At 45.1% G+C, this 24,043-nt stretch overlaps 2 protein-coding genes across 7 annotated transcripts in view; one reads left to right on the forward strand and one right to left on the reverse strand.

Annotated features, from left to right (window-relative positions):
* The window catches only part of LOC137528855 (tetraspanin-15-like), a 65,046-nt gene extending 41,083 nt beyond the window's left edge, over positions 1-23,963 (reverse strand). The window contains exon 1 of the mRNA XM_068250543.1: positions 22,109-23,963. Coding sequence (XP_068106644.1) covers positions 22,109-22,195 — 87 coding nt within the window. The 5' untranslated portion in view covers positions 22,196-23,963. The remainder of the gene's footprint in view (positions 1-22,108) is intronic.
* The window catches only part of MAP4K1 (mitogen-activated protein kinase kinase kinase kinase 1), a 241,426-nt gene that overhangs the window by 54,635 nt on the left and 162,748 nt on the right, over positions 1-24,043 (forward strand). For 2 of the 6 annotated variants that reach the window (XM_068250531.1, XM_068250537.1), the window contains exon 1: positions 7,702-7,773. The exons of 3 other annotated variants lie outside the window; for them this stretch is intronic. The gene's annotated coding sequence lies outside the window, so the exon portion shown is untranslated. Of the gene's footprint in view, positions 1-7,701; positions 7,774-23,953; positions 24,034-24,043 lie in introns of those variants that run through there. One more of the 6 variants, XM_068250532.1, reaches the window with a different exon arrangement.

Consider the following 24,043-nt stretch of genomic DNA (forward strand, 5'->3'; position numbering starts at 1 on the left):
GTCCCGCCCTAAATCCTATATCTGGTATATCGTCTCATCCAGGGGTGCTGTCCAATGACGTTCTGGGAAAGACAACTTTACTTACGGTAACGTCTTTTCCAGTAGTCAGAAGGACAGCACCCCTGCAACCCGCCCTATTGTTGGGTGGAATAATAATTATGTAAGTAGGCATTTATACCGGTCCGTGTCATCTTTTGTATTAACTGAAGTACTGAGGGTAAGCTAGTAGCTTATATATGGCTGCCTATTTGTTATGCAAATCTTTCTTTTGCAGTTCCTGTCCACGGTTGGGAGGGAGACAAGTCTCATCCAGGGGTGCTGTCCTTCTGACTACTGGAAAAGACGTTACCGTAAGTAAAGTTGTCTTTTGCATTAATAAAATAAAAAAAATAAAAAATTACAATTAAACAAAAACAACTAGCTACCTTTGGGACTGAACTTTAATATTTATGCAAGAGGGTATATTAATGTTATTTTTTAAAATTATGGGCTTGTAAATAGTGATGGGCGCAAAACTGAAAAAAATGCACCTTTATTTCCAAATAAAATATTGGTGTCATACATTGTGATAAATACATAATTTAAACAGTGTAATAACTGGATAAATGGGCAAATAAAATGTGGGTTTTAATTATGGTAGCATGTTTTATTTTAAAAACTACAATGGACAAAAACGGAGAAATACATTTTTTCAATTTTGTTCTTAATATTCCCGTTAAAATGAATTTAGAAAAAAAATATTCTTAGCAAAAGATACCACCCAAAGAAAGCCTAATTAGTGGTGGAAAAACAAGATACAGATCATTTTGTTGTGATAAGTAGTGGCAAAGTTATTGTAGAATGAATGGGAGGAGCACTAAAATGTGATAATTGCTTGGACGCATAAGGTGAAAATGCACTGAAGGCTGAAGTGTTTAAATGTTACCATATTGTATAAACTAAATGTTACAGTATTGTGTAAACTGTAATAAGTAATTTAACCCCCCTGGCGAACTGGGCGATCTGATTCTTTCTGGATTTTAGGGTCTAAAAGCGGTGCAATTTTTTTGCAGGCTTTTAGACTCTGAAACTGGGGAGACAAACGGCGATCTCAACTGAAGAATGCAGAGACTCGGAGGACTGGAAGGAGAATGGCTGCCGGCGCCTGGATTCCCAGGAGGTGAGTGAAAACGCTTGCTATGCGCTATGCTCTGCACAGTTCTGCCGGTGGCTACCATGAGTCATGTTCGGTGGTTACCACTCCTGGCTTGTTTTTTCCCGCCCCAAGCTGGACTCGTGATAACCACCAAGAAGTTTAAAACACTTTGAGGGCTGGAACCCACAAGAGTGCTTTTCAGAGCATTTAGGGAGCGCTTGAAAACGCTAGCAATTTCAAAAAACGCTCAGCTAATGTTAACAGATGTGCCAACTTCCACTGGAGCGTTTGCGATTCCCAAAGTCGCAAGCGCAGGACATGCAGCATTTTGTTAGCGATTTAATGTAAAGTATATAATCACTGACGTAATCGCTCATCAAAACTTGCACGGAGCGATTTTGCTAGCATTTTAAAGTTAATGTACACTATAACAAAATTAAAAATAAATGAAAGGACCAATGAGACTTTAAAACGCTAGTCGCTACACAACAGCTGGCAAATTGATTACACTTTCTAAAATCTCTCCCGAAACTGCTCATGAAATTGCTTACAAACTGCTCATACAAAACGCTACCGATTGCGATTAGCGATAGCGTTTTGTAGTGGGTTCCAGGCCTCACAGCACATTGAAAACAACCGAAAAAAATATATATATTTAAACTATATGTCCGAAAGTAAATCATTCATCCACCTTTCACCATATTTAACACAGGACTCAACTTACAAACATTGAATTTACAATCTCCTGAAACTGAACCCATTTGTAAGTAGGGGACCGTCTGTATATAAAATTATATCCGACGCAAATTATCAGAACTTTGCTTGAGGGGAAAGTGTAAGAACCAGTTTCAAACCACACATTTTTGTCACCCAAAGCGAGTGCTCGTGATTATTTCAGATGACAGTCTAATGTGTGTGCAGGGGTCTCAAGCTCAACAGCCTCCTCTGCATGGATCCAATGAGCTGGATAATATTCAGCCTGCTGCCCCTGTTGCTTCTGCTGTGAGCTTCAGTGGGTCTCCTCTTGTTGCTTCTCCCCTTTCCATATAACATAATGGGCTGCTTGGCAGAGCTGACTAGCTCATCTTTACACAGATGTTGAGTAAACGCTCATCAAAAGTAATCACAACATCAATTATCTAGTATGTGTGTACATAGCAAACTTTAAACTTAAGACATCTGATTTGCCCTTTGTTGTTAAGTGTTGTATCACCATACCATACTTAGCAGGGCCGGGCCGAGGCATAGGCTGGAGAGGCTCCAGCCTCAGGGCGCAGTGTAGGAGGGGGCGCACAATTCATTCAGCTGAATAAGAAAATAAGAAAAGGGGATACATAGCAGTGACTGCAAGCCAGATAACTAGATATTAAGGTGTTGGGGAGGTTGTGGGCCCTGTGGCACCTCTTAGTCTAATAGCAATCAGTGTGTGACGGCTGGGGTGGCAGGGATGGAGGGGCGCACTTTGGTGTCTCAGCCTTGGGTGCTGGAGGACCTTGTCCCGCCTCTGATACTTAGATCAAACAAGCGCTTTAAATTTGTGTACACACCTTTGACTTGTCACCCGTCCTGATCCCCTTGGGTGACATTGTTGGGCTGGCCAGTACAGACGCGTGTCAGCTATGTAGCTGGCAATATGTTCTGTTGCTAATGCTGGGTGGAGGGATAATGGGGCGATGTGTGCATGACGTCACGCAGTGGGCGGGGGAGCGGCAAACAATGAAGTTGGTCGGGAGAGTTGATTAGCCAGGCGGGGACTGCCATATACACGCTTGACTAAAGTCAAGCATGTGTATGAGCCTTATGGCCTCTTTCAGATGGGCAGCTGAAGGCAGTGAATTCTGCTGTCCTGTACCGGCCAGGCACTTGTTAGCACTTGGTGCTGGTGCTAGACAAGTAACCTCCCGCCATAGTCACATCTAAATGCATCAGCAGTCGTGCTCAGAGTCAGTATGTCACAGTCCTTTGCCTCCGGGTAATGCCACTGTGTGTCAATGCTTGATATGCATGGTTTCTTGTTACAACCGCTGCCATTTGAACTGCCAGACAAGCGCGCAGTTCAGCATCCCATCTGAAAGAGGCCTTCAGAAAGAAGGTTATAGAAGCCTACAAGTCTAGAGCCTCACGTACAAGGACTGTTGCCTCAGTCGATTTCTGCAGATAGATAACTTCTGACATGTTTGATCTTACTTTCGATTGTTTTACCGCTCGATTTCTCATAGAAGTGTATGGAAATTGAAAAGAAAAAAGATAAGAGAATCGAGCGGGAAAACAAATAGAAAATCAAACGAACGGAAAATCGACCGAAAAAACGCATCGTGTATTCCCAGCATTAGAGGATTGGGACAATAAAATATACAATACAATGTAGATGCCTTTTAGCATCTTACATTCTCTGCCCTTGAGCAGAACTTGTTGGGATTTGTTCTATTTTCCACTCCAAATAGTGAAATGGTACATTGTACTCAATTTGTCTGCAAGATATTCGGCCTACTGGACCATTCCATGTGAGGTTCTCCTATGTACTCCTCCCACTTCATTGTGCACCTGCCCTCATCCTTCCCCGCCCCCATAGTAACAGAAATCGTTGCTAGCCTGTAGGCTAGAAACGTCTTTACAGCACTTGGCCCTGAAATGTTGGCCAAGGGATTAAAGAGACTCTGAAGTGAGTCTAAATTCACGTTTTTAACTTCTATTTATGTTAAAGTGGACCCAAATTAAAAATACAAGATTTCAGAAATGAAATCCATTTTCTAAATTATAATAATGAATAGCAGCCTTTTTTCAGCTACATGAAGACAAATATAAAATATTTTACATTTATTGGAGGAACCCCTCCCTTCCTTTCATATTGCCGGGACAGAATCCGGCAAACTGGTGCAGTAGGTGGTGTCCGGCAATGGAGGAATTGCTAATGGCTGCCACCTGTATAACCCTAGTTATGCAATGAGAAGAGTGAAAAGCAGGCACTGAAATGCTCATAGGCTTGATGGAGTGTTTATTTATCTTTGTATGTGTCAGAGTGGTGCAACTAAATATTTTGAATTAAAAAAAATGTTTGGTTTGGGTCCACTTTAAGCACTAGTGCTAAAACGCTGCATCCCCGCGGCAAAACGAGGTTAGGAGCTTTGAGCTGCAGCTCTGCCTCCATGCGCGTCAATCTGCCTGCAGATCTCTGCCTTTCTGTGAAGGAAGATTGAGAGGGGCGGGGAGAGGGGGGGGGTTTACGCGCGAAGAGGCAGAGCTCCAGCCCTAAAGCTCTGCCTCAATCAGGAAGCGCTCCCCGCACTTAGCACAGGGGATTTGGGGGGGTGTAAACCCCTCGTTTTGCCGCGGGGATGCAGCGTTTTAGCACTAGTTACAGTGCTTAACATAAATAGAAGTTAAAAACGTGTATTTAGACTCGCTTCAGAGTCTCTTTAAACCCTTGGCCAACATTTCAGGGCCAAGTGCTGTAAAGACATGTTGCTAGCCTATAGGCACAATGGAGTGGGAGGAGTACAGAGGAGAACCTCAGATGGGATGGTTCGGTAGGGCGAATATCTTGTACTTGTTAAGGACTCTTCCTTTGATACGGGAGACCAGGGTTTGAATCCTGGCTAGGGTCAGTACCTATTCAGTATGGAATCCTTAGGCAAAACTCCCTAACATTGGTTTGTCGTGGTGTCGGTCACACACTTTGTTGGATGTATGTATGTACCTTAAGACACCTTCATGCTGAGAGGGTAGAGCAGGCATGGGCAAACTTGGCCCTCCAGCTGTTACGGAAATACAAGTCCCACAATGCATTTGCCTTTATGAGTCATGACTGTGGCTGTCAGACTCCTGCAATGCATTGTGGGACTTGTAGTTCCTTAACAGCTGGAGGGCCAAGCTTGCCCATGTCTGAGGTAGAGTATGGGGCCTTTCAGCAAAAGTGACTCTCCATGTACCTCCGGTTATATCCAGGGGCGGATTTACAGCTCAGGAGCATTAAAGTGGATCAGAGATAAACTTTTACTCATTGCATAATTGTATTCCTTTCATATAGTTTAAGGGGCATTCCTCAAGCCAAATACTTTTTTTTTTTTAATACTCTAATTCCCTATAAACTAAACAAGCCTCGCCCACAGCTTTTTCAGAGTGCCTTGGCACTGTAGCAAGGGCTTATGGGAGCTCAGTCTGGGCAGGAGGAGGAGTTTACTAGCCAGAGATTTCAGAGGCAGAGGGGAGGAGGAGAGGGGGGAGTGAAGTTTTCACAGGCTGAGGGCTGGAGATGCCATGAGCTTACCTGTGTGTAATGTGACAAACAGAACATGGCCGCTCATTGTATCACAGGAATAAATAATCATAAACTGTTGAAGCTATATTTGCTGTGTAAACTATCTAAACTTAGATAAGATATATAGACAAGTTACTTGTCATAGTTAGTTTTTCATCGCAAAACCGCTTTAAAGCACATAACTCAAGCCACGCCCTCTGGCCAGCCTGATGTGTCCCATTTGCAGTCCCCAACAAGATGTGCCCCCATTTCCCCCTCCCCCCAACCGGTATAGTTAGCCTCTCCTCACCAGTGCCAGAGAGCCTCTTCATTCACGCTCCGCTCTCACTCTGCACACATGGGCCGCCTGTAGGTACTAGTCTACAGTGCTGATTGGTAAATCTGGCCCCTATTATATCTTACAATGTCTTTATCTAAATCACTACATTCACAACTAACATGACTTGAGTTCAAGGTCTGTTTTTTTTTTCTTTGTAAAACCAGCTGTCTATACTTTCCACTAATCTGGTCTGTTTGGTTTCATTGCTTTTTCTAGCATAGGTTTTGTCTTTATGTACTAGTTACACAGCCTGCACACATACCATGCAGGCTACAATCAGAATACTGTAACTGTAGTTACATCCCATGGAAACACCCACCTATCATGACTGACACCCTCAGAGTGTGATAGAGGAAACATCACAGTTTGTAATGCCTCACAGCAACCAATGAGATTCAGAAATATTATTTTAAACGTTGTTTTCCAGTGCAGATTTATAGTGATTAGTTTGAGTGAGGCAGCCCAGATTCCTGATGGACTTTTTCCTTAGGCACTAGAAAACATCCGGCTCATTCTGACACAGCCCTTTTAAGCTGACAGTCGCAGATTAACAGCCGCTATCTAAGGCTTCTCTTCTCACTGAAATTTAGCTTTTGCAACAGGTTCTATTTATAGGATCACAATATCATCAATTCCCCTTTAAACCAATGTGTATAAATTAGCCTGTTCTGTACCAGCTGTCTCTGGCCCCTTAAGGACCAGAGACTGCTGGGTACAGCAAAGCGGCGCTTACCGACGGATCTCCGCACAGTCGCGCCGCTCTCGCCAGTCACACTGCTCGACCATTGCCGCAGGTTTCTATGACAGCAGCGTTGTGCGCCGGTCAGGAGCCGCTTTCATTGGCTCCTGCCCCTGTCAAACAATGTAAGCCAATGGGATTTGCATTTCAGTGAGCCAGTGAAAACGGCTCAAAGAGCTCTGCCGTCATAGAGACATCAGAGTGAGTGGCAGGGAGATTTCGGCGGGACAGCGCGGCAACGATTGTTGAAATCTGCGTCCTGTCAGATCCGTGCTGCCACATTCAGGATGTAGATTTCAACTGCGTCAGTCCGGAAACAGTTAAAGGAAATCTATATTGGGGGGAAAAAAAACCCACACACTAGACAAGACACAGAACATTTATATTGTGCTTTTATCCAGGCATACTCAAAGTGCCAGAGCTGCAGCTACTAGGGTGGGCGCTATAGGCATTAGCAGTATTAGGGAGTCTTGCCCAAAGTCTCGTCACTGAATAGGTGGTGGCTTACTAAACAGGATGAGCCCCTGTTCAGGTTTAACTTACCTGAGGCTTTTTTAAGCCCCCTGCAGTCTTCCTGTGCCCTCACAGTCATTCCGCGATCCTATGACCAGCACCCTTCTGTCAGCTGTATACGCGGCCCCCTGCCAGGGGCGTAACAATAGACCCTGAAAGGGATGCAGCTGCAGGGGGACCCAGCAGCCTCAGGAAGCCCGAGGGGGGAGAAGTTTTTCTCTCACCAGCATCCTGCCCCCAGCCTCTCCAGCCCCTTCCCAAGTGCTCTGTACTGTAGTGATGCTGGAGAAGTCTGCAGAACCAGTTCTGCGCCATCAGAGATAGACAGAGTGAGTGTAATAAGCTGAGGCAGGGAGCACACTCGTCTGTTGGTTTTCTGTATACCATGTGTGTCTGTATGCATGAAAACGAATGTTTTATCACAGAAGCTAATGTAATTGACAGAGAAAATTCCTGCAGTGCTTCACTGCTGTCTGTTTTTATCTGCATGGGGAAAACACATTCAAGTGTGCACAAGCCTATTGAATAACATTGGTTCTCAGTTTACCTGTGCTGAATGCAATGGGATACCCCATCCAAAGTTTCACAGGGGGGGCCCAGTGATTTCTAGTTACGCCCCTGCCATGCGATTCCATGCACAGAACGTTCTGTGCTTGAGCAGTAGGTAAAAATTGTGCAGCAGCCCACGACTGGCAAGCTTTAAGAGGGGCATCCTGTGCCCTTGCCATCATTCCTCCAGTCAGCCGCAGCGGGTTGCGGAATGATGGCAAGGGCCCAGGACTACAGTAGAGGACTGGGACAAGCCCCAGGCAAGTTAAACTATTTTTTTCCCCTTCTTTAACTCAAGTTTCCCTTTTGGCCTGGGACCCACTAGCAGCGCTTTTCTATGCGCTTGTGATTTGAAAAGTTCTTGCTAATGTAATGCTACGGGTGATAGCATCCCTCAAGTGGGATCACACACATAGCATTACATTAGCAAGCGCTTAGAAAAATCTTAGAACAGCACTGCTAGTGCCTTCCAGGACTTAATGTTATAAATATACTAAATTACATCTAGGCTTCTGCCTGATCAGTAGTGCAGTTAAAAGGCGTAACATTTTTTGAACATTTTTCTTTTCACCCCCTTCCCTACCACCTTATCCTCCCCATGTTCAACAATGACAATCCTCAAATTTTTGGGAGCATCATGACCACACTACCCCTCCTTAAAAGTGTGCTGGCTTCCAGCTGCCAAAACTTCACCCTATTCAGCCAAACCCTGGAGAGTGACAGGAGATAATGCTGTCCTACTGGGCCTACCTATAGGACAGCAGCCCTGATTCACTGCACTATAAACCCATGATATACAAGGTTTAGGCTGGTTTCACAGTGGGACGTTAAAGTCCCACGTTACTGCAGCCAGTAACGCAGCCTAACTCACAGCACTGTAAAATCAATGTGCTGTTCACAGTGCACACGTTGCATTACATAGTAACGCAGCACGTTTAAACAAAGTGCTGCATGCTGTACGTTATTCTGGGCTATGCCACGTTAGACTGTTTGCACATGTTCAGTAATGTTGGAGGAGGAGGAGGAGGTCACCACTCCTCCTCCGGCCAGCCACATGGCTAATTAATATTCACTGCACTGTGGTGACTTGTGGTGGAACTCAGTGTTGTCCGGATCATGAACGAATTGTTCATTTGATCCGAAACTTTTTTGTGAGTCGATTAATCCGGATCACCACAATGAACGATTCGGTTCACAGTGGATGTCTGTCTGGAAGAAACAGGAACATAGAGTGTACAGTGCAGGGAAAGTCCTGTCCTGCTAGTCATTTCACCCAGTCTGCTTCCCTAGTAAAATGATTCAAATGATTCGGTTCAAAGATCCGGATCTTTTCAATGATCCGAATCCTTAAAAAGATCCGGACTTCCTATCACTAACCTGGAGCGGCTGCTTTGAGAGCTGCATAACGCGGCTCAATCTGACGTCCAACTTCAACACCACCATGCGTTGCGTTAGGGGCACGTTATGCGACCATAACGTCCCCTAAAACGTAACGTCTCGGTGGGAAAGTAGCCTTAGTGTTGTTCAAATTCGGTATTACGGTGTTCTAGACCTGAAAACAAGCATTTTAGCAATATTTCAGCACTGAACAGCTGGACGGGGTGCATTTCATTTAGTTCCAATACTTTACTCCTTCCAGCTTGTTAGAGAATGTATCGGAGCTAAATGAAAACGCACCCCATCCACCTGTTCAGTGCTGAAATTATGCTAAAATGCGTGTTTGGATCCTGAATTTGAACAACGCCACTAACAATGAAGACTGATCAACTCCATGCTCACCCCAAGTCTACATCCACAGGTCCTAACAAACCCAGACAAAGCAGACCACAGCCACAAAGAGGACTATGTGGATGAGTGGAGGAGCAAAATAAAAAAAACAAAAGAAAAAAAAAAAAAAACACTAAACAGAACAGAAGGTATACCATTCTCTACAGAGAGACTTTAAACGTGCCCCATACTTGGAAGATCTCTAAAACACTAAAAAGAGAGGCAAATCCTGAGTGTCTACAGACTGAGGGCTCAGACACACTGTAAGCGCCTTTTGGCCTCCAGAGATTTCTGAGAGCGCTCCCATTGATTTACTAAACTGCGGTAACAAAACAAAAAAAAAAAAAAAAAAAAAAAAAAATCACTTGATTTTACCGCCATAATGATTTTTAATGTAAGTCAAAGGGAGCAAAGGCGAAGACAAGCCCACGCATGCGCAGAAGCCAGCAAAAAAATACTGAGGTTGGCGAATTTACAGAATGCACTGGTGGGAAACTAAACTACAGTGAGGAACCACAGAGACTGCTTGGGGCTGGACAAAGCCCCATGTACAGTATGTGAAGATAAACTTTTACATTCAGCTCGGTTATCCTTTAAACTAAATCAAAACTGAAAAAGACAATTTTAACTTACCTGGAGCTTCTGGAGTGCTCAGGGGCCGTGCATGCGCAGTAGCTGACAAGTGGCAGCCACCGGCCAGCTTTGCAGGGGTCACTGCTGCTGGCTGGATCTGCTACCGGACTTGGATCAGTGTCATGGGCACAGGAGGACTCCAAGGGGCTACAAGAAGCCCCAGGTAAGTTAAAATCATTTTTGTTCAGTTGACATAAATCTACCAGAAAGAAATTGTTGGACCTTATCCCAGGACTTTCACTCGCTAGAGGATGAGAGGTTGGAAAAAAAAAAAATAAACCATCCTTCTACATTCTACTGGAAGAGAAGGAATCCACAGTGACCATCACCACACACTAAGTCACAGCATGCCACAGACTGAGATGAGAGAGGCAGAAATTCTAAACCTAAAAATATCCACAGACTGCATACCCATTATACCTCTACCCCACCCCCACAGCTCTTTCATGTGCCCCATATTTCCTTGCTTTAGCAATGCCAGTATAGATCTTAGTCATGCCTATAAAGCTCTTTTTTTATTTGAGTGGCAGCTCCTTGGTGAAGCCATGCAGTTGACAGTGTGTTCACCATTTCATGAAGTCCCGAATCTTCTCCCACTATTCTCATTATCAGCTGTGTCACATAAAATGCAGTTACGTTTTCCTTTCATGTTTACTGGCCCCAGAGGGATTTTTTCCCAATAAAAGCACGGACATCCTGCCCATTACAGCAGAATACTGCCAACTGCCATTTTTAAAGCTGTGACGTGCAGGACAAGATCACCTCTTTGTAAAGTACATCGAGCATTTATACACGCTTGTGAAGCTGGCCTATTGGACTGTTACAATCCAGGGCCGGATTTACCATAAGGCACTATAGACTACAGACGCCTGATGATAGAAAGGCGGCTCCCTCCCCTCCTGATGAAAGTGTAAATGAGAGGTTACTCACCCTGTGCTTCAGTCAGATGCACCTCTAGCTACTTAATGTTGAGGTTACTCTTGTTACCTAATACTTGGGGGCACCTCTAGCTACTTATTATTGAGGTACTTCTGGCTACCTAATACTAAGGGGCACCTGTAGCTACCCATGATGGGCAAGGGAAGTAAGGGAGAAGTGACAGCTGGGCCACCAAGCACGCTTGCAGTGCAGTTTGGTGGGGTTTGTAGGTTCATTGAGTTTGAAGTCTAAGGTGCCAGGACATCTGTGCCTATAGGCTCCTGTGAGGTAAATCCGGACCGGTTACAATCTTAATACTAAATTTCACATTTAAAGAGACTCTGAAGTCTCTGAAAATACAGCTTTTTATTGCAAAAAGCGGTTCAACATTATTGCCCTAACTAAAAACGCTGCATCTCCGTGGCTGAAATCTAACTAAATCCCCCCCAAACTCCCCGGGGCACACTGCGGGGAGCGCTTCCGTGAGAGGCAGAGCTTTCAGCTGCAGCTCTGCCTCTACATGTGTCTATCAGCACATATCTCCGCCTCCGCCCCTCTCAGTCTACCTTCACTGAGAGGGGCGGGGAGAGGTGGAGATACGCGCTGATAGATGCGCATGGAGGCAGAGCTGCAGCTGAAAGCACTGCCTCCCACGGAAGCGCACGGGGCAGCAAAATCCAGGACCAGGAAAGTCATGGATTTTGCGAGGGGAGTTTGGGGGCAGGGGGGGGGGGGGGGGGGAATTTAGTTAGATTTCAGCCGCGGGGATGCAGCATTTCAGTTAGGGCAATAATGTTGAACAGCTTTTTGCAATAAAAAGCTGTATTTTCTGAGACTTCAGTGTTTCTTTAAGCTTGGACAGATAGTCTTTTGGCCTGAAAAGGGAAGCCCACGTGGCCCTTATATCATAATTCCAACCACAGTCAAAGTGTCTATTATATTCCATTGCCATCTTTGATCATATAATAAATATATGGCTGACGGTTCTTGAGCGAGAATCATTCATCAGTAAGCGATGTGTAGCGGTCTATGGAGCAGCACAAAGAAAGCAGTTGAGACGATGGCCATGATGTACTACATTTCAAGATCCTGTGCGATCCAGCAAACCCGACCAATTCTTTTAAAAATCATCTGGTAACAGGCAGCAAAAGTTGGCCCGCCATTTCTGTGTAATATCAAAACACAGCGAGAACTGATAAAATATTCGTGAAATAGCAGTCATTTGATTGCAAACGCATGCAGCACCTGTACTGCAAATATTATTATGTAATGGGTCTAGGTAGCCATTTATTTACATAGAACCAGCATCTTCCTGAGAGATTTACACAGCGTTAAATGTTATGTCACAACTGTCCCTCCTGTCATAGTTTCATGACCCCACCATAGACCCCCCACACATGCGACTATAGTAGTTTGAAACGATCGTTCCCCGATCATTTCAAACGACGATCGTTAAAAAAAAAAAAAGGAACCAACGACCATTAAGTCTAACGACGGACGAGCTAGATCGTTAAAAATGAACGAGCTATCTTGGCGGATTTTTTCCAACGACGATCGTTTGCAAAAGTAGTACATCGTTGGAAACCGGTCGTTCGTACTAGGCTTGACATGCACATTTCACTATTTCTCCATGGAACTTTTCATTTTTATGCGCAAGCGCAATAGTTGCTTTACGTGATATAACGTTCGTTATAACGATCAGATCGTTACACACATTTAAAAACTAACTTTACTTAGGTCGTTCTTTCATCAATTAAAAGTTTGTTCGCCGTTCACAGCGAACGATCGTTGTCGCATGTGTGTACGTAGCATAAGGCAGTAGTGCCTTATAGGTACAGGTTAAACTCGAAAAATTAGAATATCGTGAAAAGTCCATTTATTTTAGTAATTCAACTTAAAAAAGGTGAAGCTAATATATGAAATAGACTTATTACATGGAAAGCGAGACACTTAAAGCCTTTGTTATAAATTTTGATGATTATGGCTTACAGCTTATGAGAACCCCAAAATTCAAACTCTCAGACCATTAGAATATTGTGAAAACATATTCTAGGCTCAAAGTGTCACACTCTAATAAGTTGAATAACTGAAATAAATGGACATTTACGAACCGCTCAGATGTGAACTCTCTCATAGGGAATCATTGCACAAGTGTTTTGAAGGCGATTTTGAAAATCGCCTGTGCTTGGAAAAAAGATTGAAAACGCCCTAGATATGAACAAGCCCTAATTGTGGCCTTAGCCATAGACGTTGAACAAGCATGCAGATCAGATGTTTCTGACTGACGTCGGACGGAATTAGTCTCTTGCTTGCTTCAGGTGTGCGATTCTGACACTAATGACCAGTAGAATCAGCAGGAATGCCCGGGTAAAACCTCCCCGGCGTTTCATTTCCCTGCAATTTTTGTACCAAAAGCGGTACAATTTTTATTATAAGGGTTTATATTGTAAGCATTTTTTGCAGACCACTTGCAAGTTGTGGTCTGGCAAGCTGTCTGCAAGCATGCGTAAAATATAAAAAAAAAACATTTTACTGTTTGCTGCTATGAGTAGTAGTCAGGGATTGCTGAGAAGATGGGAATACAATTGCAGGGACACCACGAGGTGCTGGCGAGAAATCCTGCTTGCCAGCGATGCCGCAGGTGAGTAATTGTAATAACTGGGCAAGCCTGACTTGTCCTTACCGATACCAGATATTTGTTTTTCAGGACGAATCCGGCTTGTCCTTAAAGTGAACCTAAAGTGAACAAAAAAAAAAAAACAAAAAAAATTAGATTAACTCACCTGGGGCTTCCCTCAGCCCCCTGCAGACGATCGGTGCCCTCGCAGCCCCGCTCAGATGCTTCTGCACCCGCCGGCGAACACTTCCGGTTTGGCCGTCACCGGCCGACAGCATCGCCCCCTATGCTGCTATTGCGGCCAGGAGGTCGCAATAGCAGCATAGGGGGCGATATACAGGCTGGGAACGCGAAGAATCACTCGCGTTCCCATGCCTGTCGGCCGGTGATGGCCAAACCGGAAGTGTTCGCCGGCGGGTGCAGAAGCATCTGAGCGGGGCTGCGAGGGCACCGATTGTCTGCAGGGGGCTGAGGGAAGCCCCAGGTGAGTTAATCTCTTTTTTTTGTTCACTTTAATGCTAGGAGGGTTATCAGGAGATAAATATGGCAGCTACCATATCCCTCACACTTCAGGTGTCAAAAAATATGTATGTATGTATGTATGTATGTATGTATGTATGTATGTATGTATATTATGATTCCTTTTAAAGCTACATACACAACTTTTTTTTTTTAAAGATTTTTTTTTGCCAACTTAAACTGTATAAGGACTGGAACCTACTACAGATCGCTAGAGAAATCACTAGCGGTTTTTAATTCGCTTTTTGTAAGCGATTTGAGCGTTTTCCGGTGATAGCGATTTGAATTCTGATTGGTCCTTTCATTTATTTTTTTTTTTGTTCTTTTGTTTTTTGTTTACAGTGCGCATTTATTTAAAATCGCAAACAAATATCTACGTGTAGCGATTTATGAGCGATTTGCCAGCACTTCAATACATTACATTGAAGCACAAACGATCCAAAAATGCTGCATGTTCTGCGATTGCGTTCTTTGCTAATTGCAATCGCTACTGTGGAATTTGTTACATTTATTTACATTGGCAGAGTGTTTAGTGAAATCGCTAGCGATTTAAAGCATTTCCTAAACGCTCAAAAAAGAGCTCTAGTGGTTTCCAGGCCTAAGGTGGGTCCCATGAAGCCACTGAGCTTCCCTATTGTGATCCAGAAGGACTGATCGCTGTTGCCTGGTGTGTTTTGTAAGGGCTCGTTTCCACTATAGCGAATCCGCATGCGGGCACTGCATGCGGATTCGCATACTTAATGTTAGTGGATGGGGCTGTTTCCACTTGTGCGGCGGCGGCGGCGTTTTTCGGTGCGGGGAAAATCTGCACGACAGGGTCGCAGCCGCATGCGATTTCTTCGGCGGTGGAATCCAGGCGATTCCGCACCGCTACAGTGGAAACAAGCCCTAACTGTGGGGGATTCAAATGGACTGCCTGCACCATAGCACCACTCGCATGTCCTCCACCCCTCTCCATAGTGCAGAACACAAGAGCCAACCAATGCAATCATGTTAATCCACAGTTTTAGCAAGTAGGGATGGTCAGTAAGATGCTAACAATGGTGAGTTGATGCATATTTAGCATCTACTGCATTTGGGACATTTTCTAGTTGTATACATTTGCATCAGATCTTAAAATTGGCGTCAGCTTGAAATAAGTTGGTCAGACCTTTCTGGTTAAGGCAGACCTTCCACTTCTTGGATTAATTTGTCTCTCCAAATTAACGTCTTTCCTGTAAGAAAGCGCTAATCAATCACAAGTACTCAGAAAAGTGCTTATAGTGTGAATGAGCCCTTAGTGATTATTTGGTTGTAAATGTGCTGAAAGGTTATTTATCAATCAGATGATCAATACATCATTTATGGGAAGTTTTGTAAATAAAGACCAATGTGTTACATCACACAATATAATCCCATAGCAAATGCAATTCTATTGTAATGGTACATTCACATTCCTCCAACAGCAGTGTGGGGCGGAAGAATCAGACAGAACACCACAAGGTATGCTGTGCCGTACCGGACTACGAGCACGTTTACATTGGCAGAGAAGCATACTTTGTGTGCACTGTATGCTTCACACCTGCGCTTTTTCCCTGTTGTGATCCTGGTTTTCCAGGATGTTCAAAGCCACAGTGTGAAATTAGCCCAAAATGACACCTGAACGGAGAGGGATAAGGCTGCCATATGTATTACCTTTTAAAACATACAGGTCCTTATCAAAAAATTAGCATATTGTGATAAAGTTCATTATTTTCTGTAATGTACTGATAAACATTAGACTTTCATATATTTTAGATTCATTACACACAACTGAAGTAGTTCAAGCCTTTTATTGTTTTAATATTGATGATTTTGGCATACAGCTCATGAAAACCCCAAATTCTTATCTCAAAAGCTTAGCATATTTCATCCGACCAATAAAAGAAAAGTGTTTTTAAAACAAAAAAGTCAACCTTCGAATAATTATGTTCAGTTATGCACTCAATACTTGGTCAGGAATCCTTTTGCAGAAATGACTGCTTCAATGCGGCGTGGAATGGAGGCAATCAGCCTGTGGCACTGCTCTGGTGTTATGGAGGCCCAGGATGCTTCGATAGCAGCCTTAAAGGGATACTGGGGGGGAGGGGAGGGGAGGGGGGAGGGGGAAAATGAGTTGAACTTACCCAGAGCTTCTAATGGTCCCCCACAGACATCCTGTGCCCGCGCAGCCACTCACCGATGCTCCGTCCCCGCCTCGGGTTCACTTTTGGAATTTCAGACTTTAAAAGTCTGAAAACCACTGCGCCTGGGTTGCCGTGTCCTCGCTTCCCCTGATGTCACCAGGAGCGCACGGCGCAGACACAGACCATACTTGGCCTGCGTAGTACGCTCTTGGTGACATCAGTGGGAGTGAGGATACGGCAACGCAGGCGCAGTGGTTTTCAGACTTTAAAGTCTGAAATTCCAAAAGTGACCCAGAGGCGGGGCCGGAGCATTGGGGAGTGGCTGCGCGGGCACAGGATGTCTCTGGGGGACCATTAGAAGCCCCGGGCAAGTTAAACTCATTTTCCCCCGACCCCCTACAGTATCCCTTTAAGCTCATCCAGAGTGTTGGGTCTTGCGTCTCTCAACTTTCTCTTCACAATATCCCACAGATTCTCTATGGGGTTCAGGTCAGGAGAGTTGGCAGGCCAATTGAGCACAGTAATACCATGGTCAGTAAACCATTTACTAGTGGTTTTGGCACTGTGAGCAGGTGCCAGGTTGTGCTGAAACATGAAATCTTTATCTCCATAAAGCTTTTCAGCAGATGGAAGCATGAAGTGCTCCAAAATCTCCTGATAGCTAGCTGCATTGACCCTGCCCTTGATAAAACACAGTGGACCAACACCAGCAGCTGACATGGCACCCCAGACCATCACTGACTGTGGGTACTTGACACTGGACTTCAGGCATTTTGGCATTTCCCTCTCCCCAGTCTTCCTCCAGACTCTGGCACCTTGATTTCCGAATGACATGCAAAAGTTGCTTTCATCCGAAAAAAGTACTTTAGACCACTGAGCAACAGCCCAGTGCTGCTTCTCTGTAGCCCAGGTCAGGCGCTTCTGCCGCAGTTTCTGGTTCAAAAGTGGCTTGACCTGGGGAATGCGGCACCTGTAGGCCATTTCCTGCACACGCCTGTACACGGTGGCTCTGGATGGTTCTACTCCAGACTCAGTCCACTGCTTCCGCAGGTCCCCCAAGGTCTGGAATCGGTCCTTCTCCACAATCTTTCTCAGGGTCCGATCACCTCTTCTCGTTGTGCAGCGTTTTCTGCCACACTTTTTCCTTCCCACAGACTTCCCACTGAGGTGCCTTGATACAGCACTCTAGGAACAGCCTATTCGTTCAGAAATTTCTTTCTGTGTCTTACCCTCTTGCTTGAGGGTGTCAGTAATGGCCTTCTGGACAGCAGTCAGGTCGGCAGTCTTACCCATGATTGCGGTTTTGAATAATGAACCAGGCTGGGAGTTTTTAAAAGCCTCAGGAATCTTTTGCAGGTGTTTAAAGTTAACTAGTTGGTTCAGATGATTAGGTTAATAGCTCGTTTAGAGAACCTTTTCATGATATGCTAATTTTTTGAGCTAGGAATTTTGGGTTTTCATGAGCTGTATGCCAAAATCATCAATATTAAAATAAAAGGCTTGAACTACTTCAGTTGTGTGTAATGAATCTAAAATATATGAAAGTCTAATGTTTATCAGTACATTACAGAAAATAATGAACTTTATCACAATATGCTAATTTTTTTGAGAAGGACCTGTATAAGTGCTCAGTAAACAAAGATCTGCTAGTCCACTATAGGGGACACAACGGGAATCCCCATAGACAAACGGTGGCTTCCATTCGTAGAAAGTAGTGTCCCAGCAAGAGTCACTATCCACACCGCCAACTGCTCTACCTGTTCAGTAAGCCAGCACCTATTCAGTAGGAGACCTTAGGCAAGGACTTCCTAACGCTGCTACTGCCCATAGAGCGTGTCCTAGAAGCTGAAGCTCTGGCGCTTTGAGTCCACCAGGAGAAAAGCACGATTTAAATGTTCTGTGTCTGTGTCTGAATTGGTTTAGTAAAAAATTGTATGAGCCAAGGCAGTAGCTGAAGAAAGCACAATGCATGAAGCCCATTGGCTGAAGGATGCTGAAGGATGCGGGCAAGGGTCCTGCTGTGCAAATTTAGTGTTTGGTTGCATACATGCGTCCAATTCTGACTGGGCAATCACTGGCCAATTTTACTGCCTCCATGTAGTATAAGGGGCAACAGATTTTGAAGATATAAACAGATTGTGTAGGTAAGCTCTCATACTGCATGGAAGTAGTGAAATTGACCGGTCATTGGCCAACTAAAATTGAATGTGTGTACTGCACTCTTAGGCTAGGTTCAGGGCGGGAGTTGCATTGCGTTTTTTGTGACAGCCGGAGTGCAATGCAACAGCTCGGGAAAAAGGCCCCACATGTTATCCACGGGTTGCTTCACATACAGTGAAAAACACGCTTTACTATTACTGTTAAAGAGAACCCGAGGTGGCTTGTAAGAATCCTATTAGCACACAGAGGCCGGGTCTGCATATAATACCCAGCCTCTGTTGCTATACTGTTTCCCCCCAGGCCCCCCTGCGCTCTGCTGTCCCCCATAAATCAAATAGCCGTGCTAGCGACACGCAGCGGCAGCGTGTCGCTAGCCAGCTGTTTACATCCACACTGTCACTCTCGCCACTCCCCCGCCTCCTCTATATCGTCGCTCCCCCACCTGCATCCCTTCCCTCCAATCAGCGGGGAGGGAAGGGACGCAGGCTGGGAGCGGCGCTGAATGGCAGTGCAGATGTAAACAGCCTGCTATCGATGTCACTAGCACGGCTATGTGATTTATGGGGGACAGTAGAGCGCAGGGGGGGGGGGGGCGGGGGGGGGGGGCCTGGGGGGAAACAGTATAGCAACAGAGGCTGGGCATTATATGCAGACCCGGCCTCTGTGTGCTAATAGGATTCATACAAGCCACCTCGGGTTCTCTCTAACGTGCGCACTTTGGAGTCACGTGCAAGGTGTTACAATGTCATTATACTGCAACACACTCACCGCACTGTAAGGCCTAGATCACATTAGAAATCGCAAGTGCTGAGCGCGTTTCCCTGCGCTTTTCAGAGCGATTTGCGATTTTCTAAGCGCTTTTATATTGTCCGTTTTTGTTTTCTTCCCAACAACAATCAGGAAGTGAATTCTTTGACCTGGAACTTAATAAATACAATGTATTTATTTTAAAAAGCGATTGAAACTTTTCAAAATGCTTTTTCAAAGATTTGCGATTTCCCTATAATTTATATTGACGCGAAAACCCTCAGGAAATTATGCAGGAACCGCGGTTGCGATTAAAAAGAAAGCTCAACGCTCATGTGAGAATACTCACATTGAGGCCTGGGACCCACTACATATCGCTAGTGTTTTTAAGTAGCGTTTTGTAAGCAATTTCATGAGCATTCTCCGGCACTTTTTGGGAGCGATTTTAAAACGTGTAAGCTTTTTACCAGCCATTGTGTAGCATTTGAGATTAGCCATTTTAATTCTGATTGGTCCTTTCAAATGTATTTTTTTTTTTTTTTTTTTTGCTGTTTGCAGTATTTTAAAATGTTTTAGCCCTGAGAAACATTGCTTAAGCGCCATTAGGCCTGGAACCCACTAGAGCGCTTTTTTGAGCATTTAGGGAGCGCTTTAAATCGCTAGCGATTTCCCTAAACACTCTGCCAATATAAATAAATGTAACAAATACCACAGTAGCGATTGGGATTAGCAAAATCATAATCGCACGACATGCAGCATTTTGGGAGCTTTTGCGTGTCAATGTAAAGAAGCGCTGGCAAATCGCTCATGAATCGCTACACATTGGGCTCCATTCAAAAAAATTTGTGGCGAAAATACTCGTGGAGGGAAAATACTGCATCTGTATTTTAGACTTCTGGGTGGGCATTCATAAAAATGTTGGCAGCTGCGATAGCAGAGCGGAGATCTCCCGCTGAAGGCTGGCGGTAAGCTGTCGGAAGGCATGCAGAAACACTTAAGCCGGCAGAGTCCCTCTGTGCGCTGCTCTCTCTGGGAGGTCTGTCCCATTCACTTGTATGTAATCTGCAGGCTTCTCACTACATCCGAGGAAGCGGTATTTCCCGTCCACTTACCGCTTCCTCTAATCTTTATGAATGGACATTTTGTTACTTTTTTCTAGATAAATCTAGAAAAACACAGCAGAAGGCGGAAATTTCTTGCTCTGCTGGGGGATTGTAGATTTTCATGCGGGAACAGCTTTTATGAATGCCCACTTTGCTAAATGGACGGGAAAGTCCGCTGTTTGAGCTTGAGCTAAGCTGCAAGGAGGCTCTCTCATACTCACCTGAGCTGCAAGGAGGGTCTCATACTTACCTCTCCACCCTGAGCTGCAAGGCGTGTTTCTCATCTTTACTGCTCTCAGCTGAGTTGCATTGCTCAGCACTCATCCACCTGGCCCCATTTTATGAATAGAGCCCATAGTGATTTATGTGCGATTTTAAATGACTGCAATCTGTAAAGAAAAATTAAAATAAATTGAAAGGACCGATCAGAATTACAATTGCTACAGTCGCTGGCAAAAAGCTTACACTTTTTAAAATCGATGGAAAACGCTCATAAAATCGCTTACATAACGCTACATAAAAATGCTAGCAATTGTGCTAGCGATTTGTAGTGGGTTCCAGGCCTATGGCTCCCTGCGCACGATTCCGGTTTTTAATTGGTTTTTACATCCAATTCATATTTTTAATCGTTACTGCATGCTGCGTTGTTGCCTCCGTTTTTTCTGTTGATTGCATTCAGGGAAAAATCGTAATTGCAAATCGGAAACTGAATCGCAAAACGGATTTGCAGTGTGCCTTAAAGCACTTTTTAAAATCACCAGCGCTTTTAAAAAAGCGAAAAGCGCTCATAGTGTGAACAAGTCTTAAATGTTGCAATGGTGGTGCATTGCAGTAAGCCACCTTACAAAGCAGCCGTTATTCTGCACCGCAACACACCGCTGTGAGTGTAGCCTCAGGGCTAGATCACACTTGGCGCTTGAAGCGCCACTAACCCACAATGGCGATTTGCAGCCAACATCTCACGATTTAGCGCAATTTGCACATGTGATTCCTGTTCGATAGAATAAGAATCACAGCACAATTGCCCCCAAAACGCTGCATGCAGCGTGTTTGCGATTGATCGAAATCGCAAATGCGGCAGTGTGAATGTATCCATAGGGATACATTAGTAACAGCACTTTGCTGATCGCCGGTGATCAGCAAAGCTCTGAAAAATTGCCAGGTGTGGACCAGCCTTTAGTATTTTGCCCTGGTTTCTCTATTTCTTACAAATTAGTGGTTGTGACCAAATGTAGCGAGTTTACCGCCAGTAGGAAGCAGACATTTGTCTCTGGGGATTCCAGAGTTGGGCCTGTTAAAGTAGAAGGTCCACTTTATATTGGGCTCTATTCACAATAAGCAGTTCTGTTCGGTAAAATCATTTTGGAGGTACAATACCTATTGCGGTATTTTACACTTTTTTTCCAAATTCACTAAAGTTTTCCCCCATGAGGCAGAAGTTTGGTAATTTACCGAACAAAATCGTCCTGCCAGGAGCTGGCTAGAATCACCTGGACTACAACACTTCTGATCTACAAGACCTGGTAGTAGCAAAGCTGCACCGAATCTTTGCATGTGGCTAATCAGCATTACCTTCCATATCTGATCAGCCCTGTGCAAAGTTCAGCTATTGTAGAAAAAGAAAAACCTGTTCAAACTAGAAGTACCAATCCCTGGAGGGGACACTCCACAAAGGATCAGTAGAGAGCACAGAAAGCCACCTAATTGTAAAGTATGACACATTTCTGCTGATTTTGGTTCTTCTACATTCCTATATCATTAGTTGTTCTTTGACATGTTATTGCAGTCCTTTCTGCTCTTATTTATGCAGCAATTCTAGCAAGACAGCAAGTTACCCGGTTTCTTTTTTTGTGCATGAAGTCCTTTCAAATACAGTTCTGGGAATATTACATATCAGTTTTCTTATGTACAGGAAAATGTACTAAACGTTTTAAACTAACTTTTACAAAAGTACTTGGTCACCCAAATGACCCCTTTACAAACTTACCCAGAAAATGGTGCTGTACACTATCAGGACAAACTTCAGGCACAGGTATGGGAATCTGGAACAGTAGCGAACATCCTCGGAAGCCATGGGGCCAGGTGGATGAGTGCTGAGCAATGCAACTCAGCTGAGAGCAGTAAAGATGAGAAACACGCCTTGCAGCTCAGGGTGGAGAGGTAAGTATGAGACCCTCCTTGCAGCTCAGGTGAGTATGAGAGAGCCTCCTTGCAGCTTAGCTCAAGTGAGAGGTATGAGAGCCTCCTTGTAGCTCAGGTGAGAGAGGTAAGTATGAGACCCTCCTTGTAGCTCAGGTGAGAGAGGTAAGTATGAGAGACCCTCCTTGCAGCTCTGCTCAGGTGAGAGAGCTAAGTATGAGAGACCCTCCTTGCACCTCTGCTCAGGTGAGAGATGTAAGTATGGGAGAGCCTCCTTGCAGCTCTGCTCAGGTGAGAGAGGTAAGTATGGGAGAGCCTCCTTGCAGCTCTGCTCAGGTGAGAGAGGTAAGTATGGGAGAGCCTCCTTGCAGCTCTGCTCAGGTGAGAGGTAAGTATGAGAGACCCTCCTTGCAGCTCAGGTGAGACCGGTAAGTATGAGAGACCCTCCTTGCAGCTCAGGTGAGACCGGTAAGTATGAGAGACCCTCCTTGCAGCTCAGGTGAGACCGGTAAGTATGAGAGACCCTCCTTGCAGCTCAGGTGAGACCGGTAAGTATGAGAGACCCTCCTTGCAGCTCAGGTGAGACCGGTAAGTATGAGAGACCCTCCTTGCAGCTCAGGTGAGACAGGTAAGTAGGTGAGACAGGTAAGTATGAGAGACCCTCCTTGCAGCTCAGGTGAGAGAGGTAAGTATGGGAGAGCCTCCTTGCAGCTCTGCTCAGGTGAGAGAGGTAAGTATGGGAGAGCCTCCTTGCAGCTCTGCTCAGGTGAGAGAGGTAAGTATGGGAGAGCCTCCTTGCAGCTCTGCTCAGGTGAGAGGTAAGTATGAGACCCTCCTTGCAGCTCAGGTGAGACCGGTAAGTATGAGAGACCCTCCTTGCAGCTCAGGTGAGACCGGTAAGTATGAGAGACTCTCCTTGCAGCTCAGGTGAGACAGGTAAGTATGAGAGACCCTCCTTGCAGCTCAGGTGAGAGAGGTAAGTATGGGAGAGCCTCCTTGCAGCTCAGCATCAGCTGTCAGTGTCTGCAATGTTCTTATACCTCCTTTCCTCCTTATAGTAGTGCTCCAGGTTCTCCTACAGTGATCATCAGACTAGTACATCTCAAGTATCTTTCCTCAGTTGTGACCAAGTTGATGGAGATCTCCAATCTTCTTCGCAATCACTTCTCATTGTGCCCAGGCGTAGCATTCCAGTGTGTTTGCTGCGATCACAATGAGCTTCTGTGGGAATAGCAGAGGCATTGTACAGTACAGTGCAGGGCATACACAGTAGTGGCGTGACTGCTAGGGATAGGGGTGGCAGCCGGTCTGTGTATTCAGCTGTGTGGGTGTGGATGGCTGTGTGTATTATGGTGTAGTGTAGTTAGTAGGGTGTTGCTTTGCTGTGTATGTCAGGTGCAGGGCTGAGTCACAGTAGGAACAGGAAGCTGGATTATCTCAGGGAGTTGAGCAGGGAGCATTCAGGGTGATAGTGGCTGGGTGTCCTCTCCTCCTTGTTGTGCAGTGAGTGTCCTCCTCTCGTAGAAGCAGTGAGCTGCTGCGAGCGATGGGTGGTCTTCTCCAGGCTGGTGGAAGGTCTTTCCCCAGTTGGAGCTGGCAGCATCCTATGATTGGGTATCCCAGCTTGTTGTTGCTGAGCCTCCTCCCAGTTTGTCACTAGATGACCACACAGCCTGTCGCTGCCAGTGTCCAGAGGGAGTGTGTGCTGCGCTGACTGCACTGACACGGCTGATGCTGTCATCAGCACTTCACCAGAGCACGCCCTGTATTAATGTATGTTTAT

This window comes from Hyperolius riggenbachi, chromosome 8 (assembly GCF_040937935.1).
Source record: "Hyperolius riggenbachi isolate aHypRig1 chromosome 8, aHypRig1.pri, whole genome shotgun sequence".
Classification (NCBI taxonomy): domain Eukaryota; kingdom Metazoa; phylum Chordata; class Amphibia; order Anura; family Hyperoliidae; genus Hyperolius; species Hyperolius riggenbachi.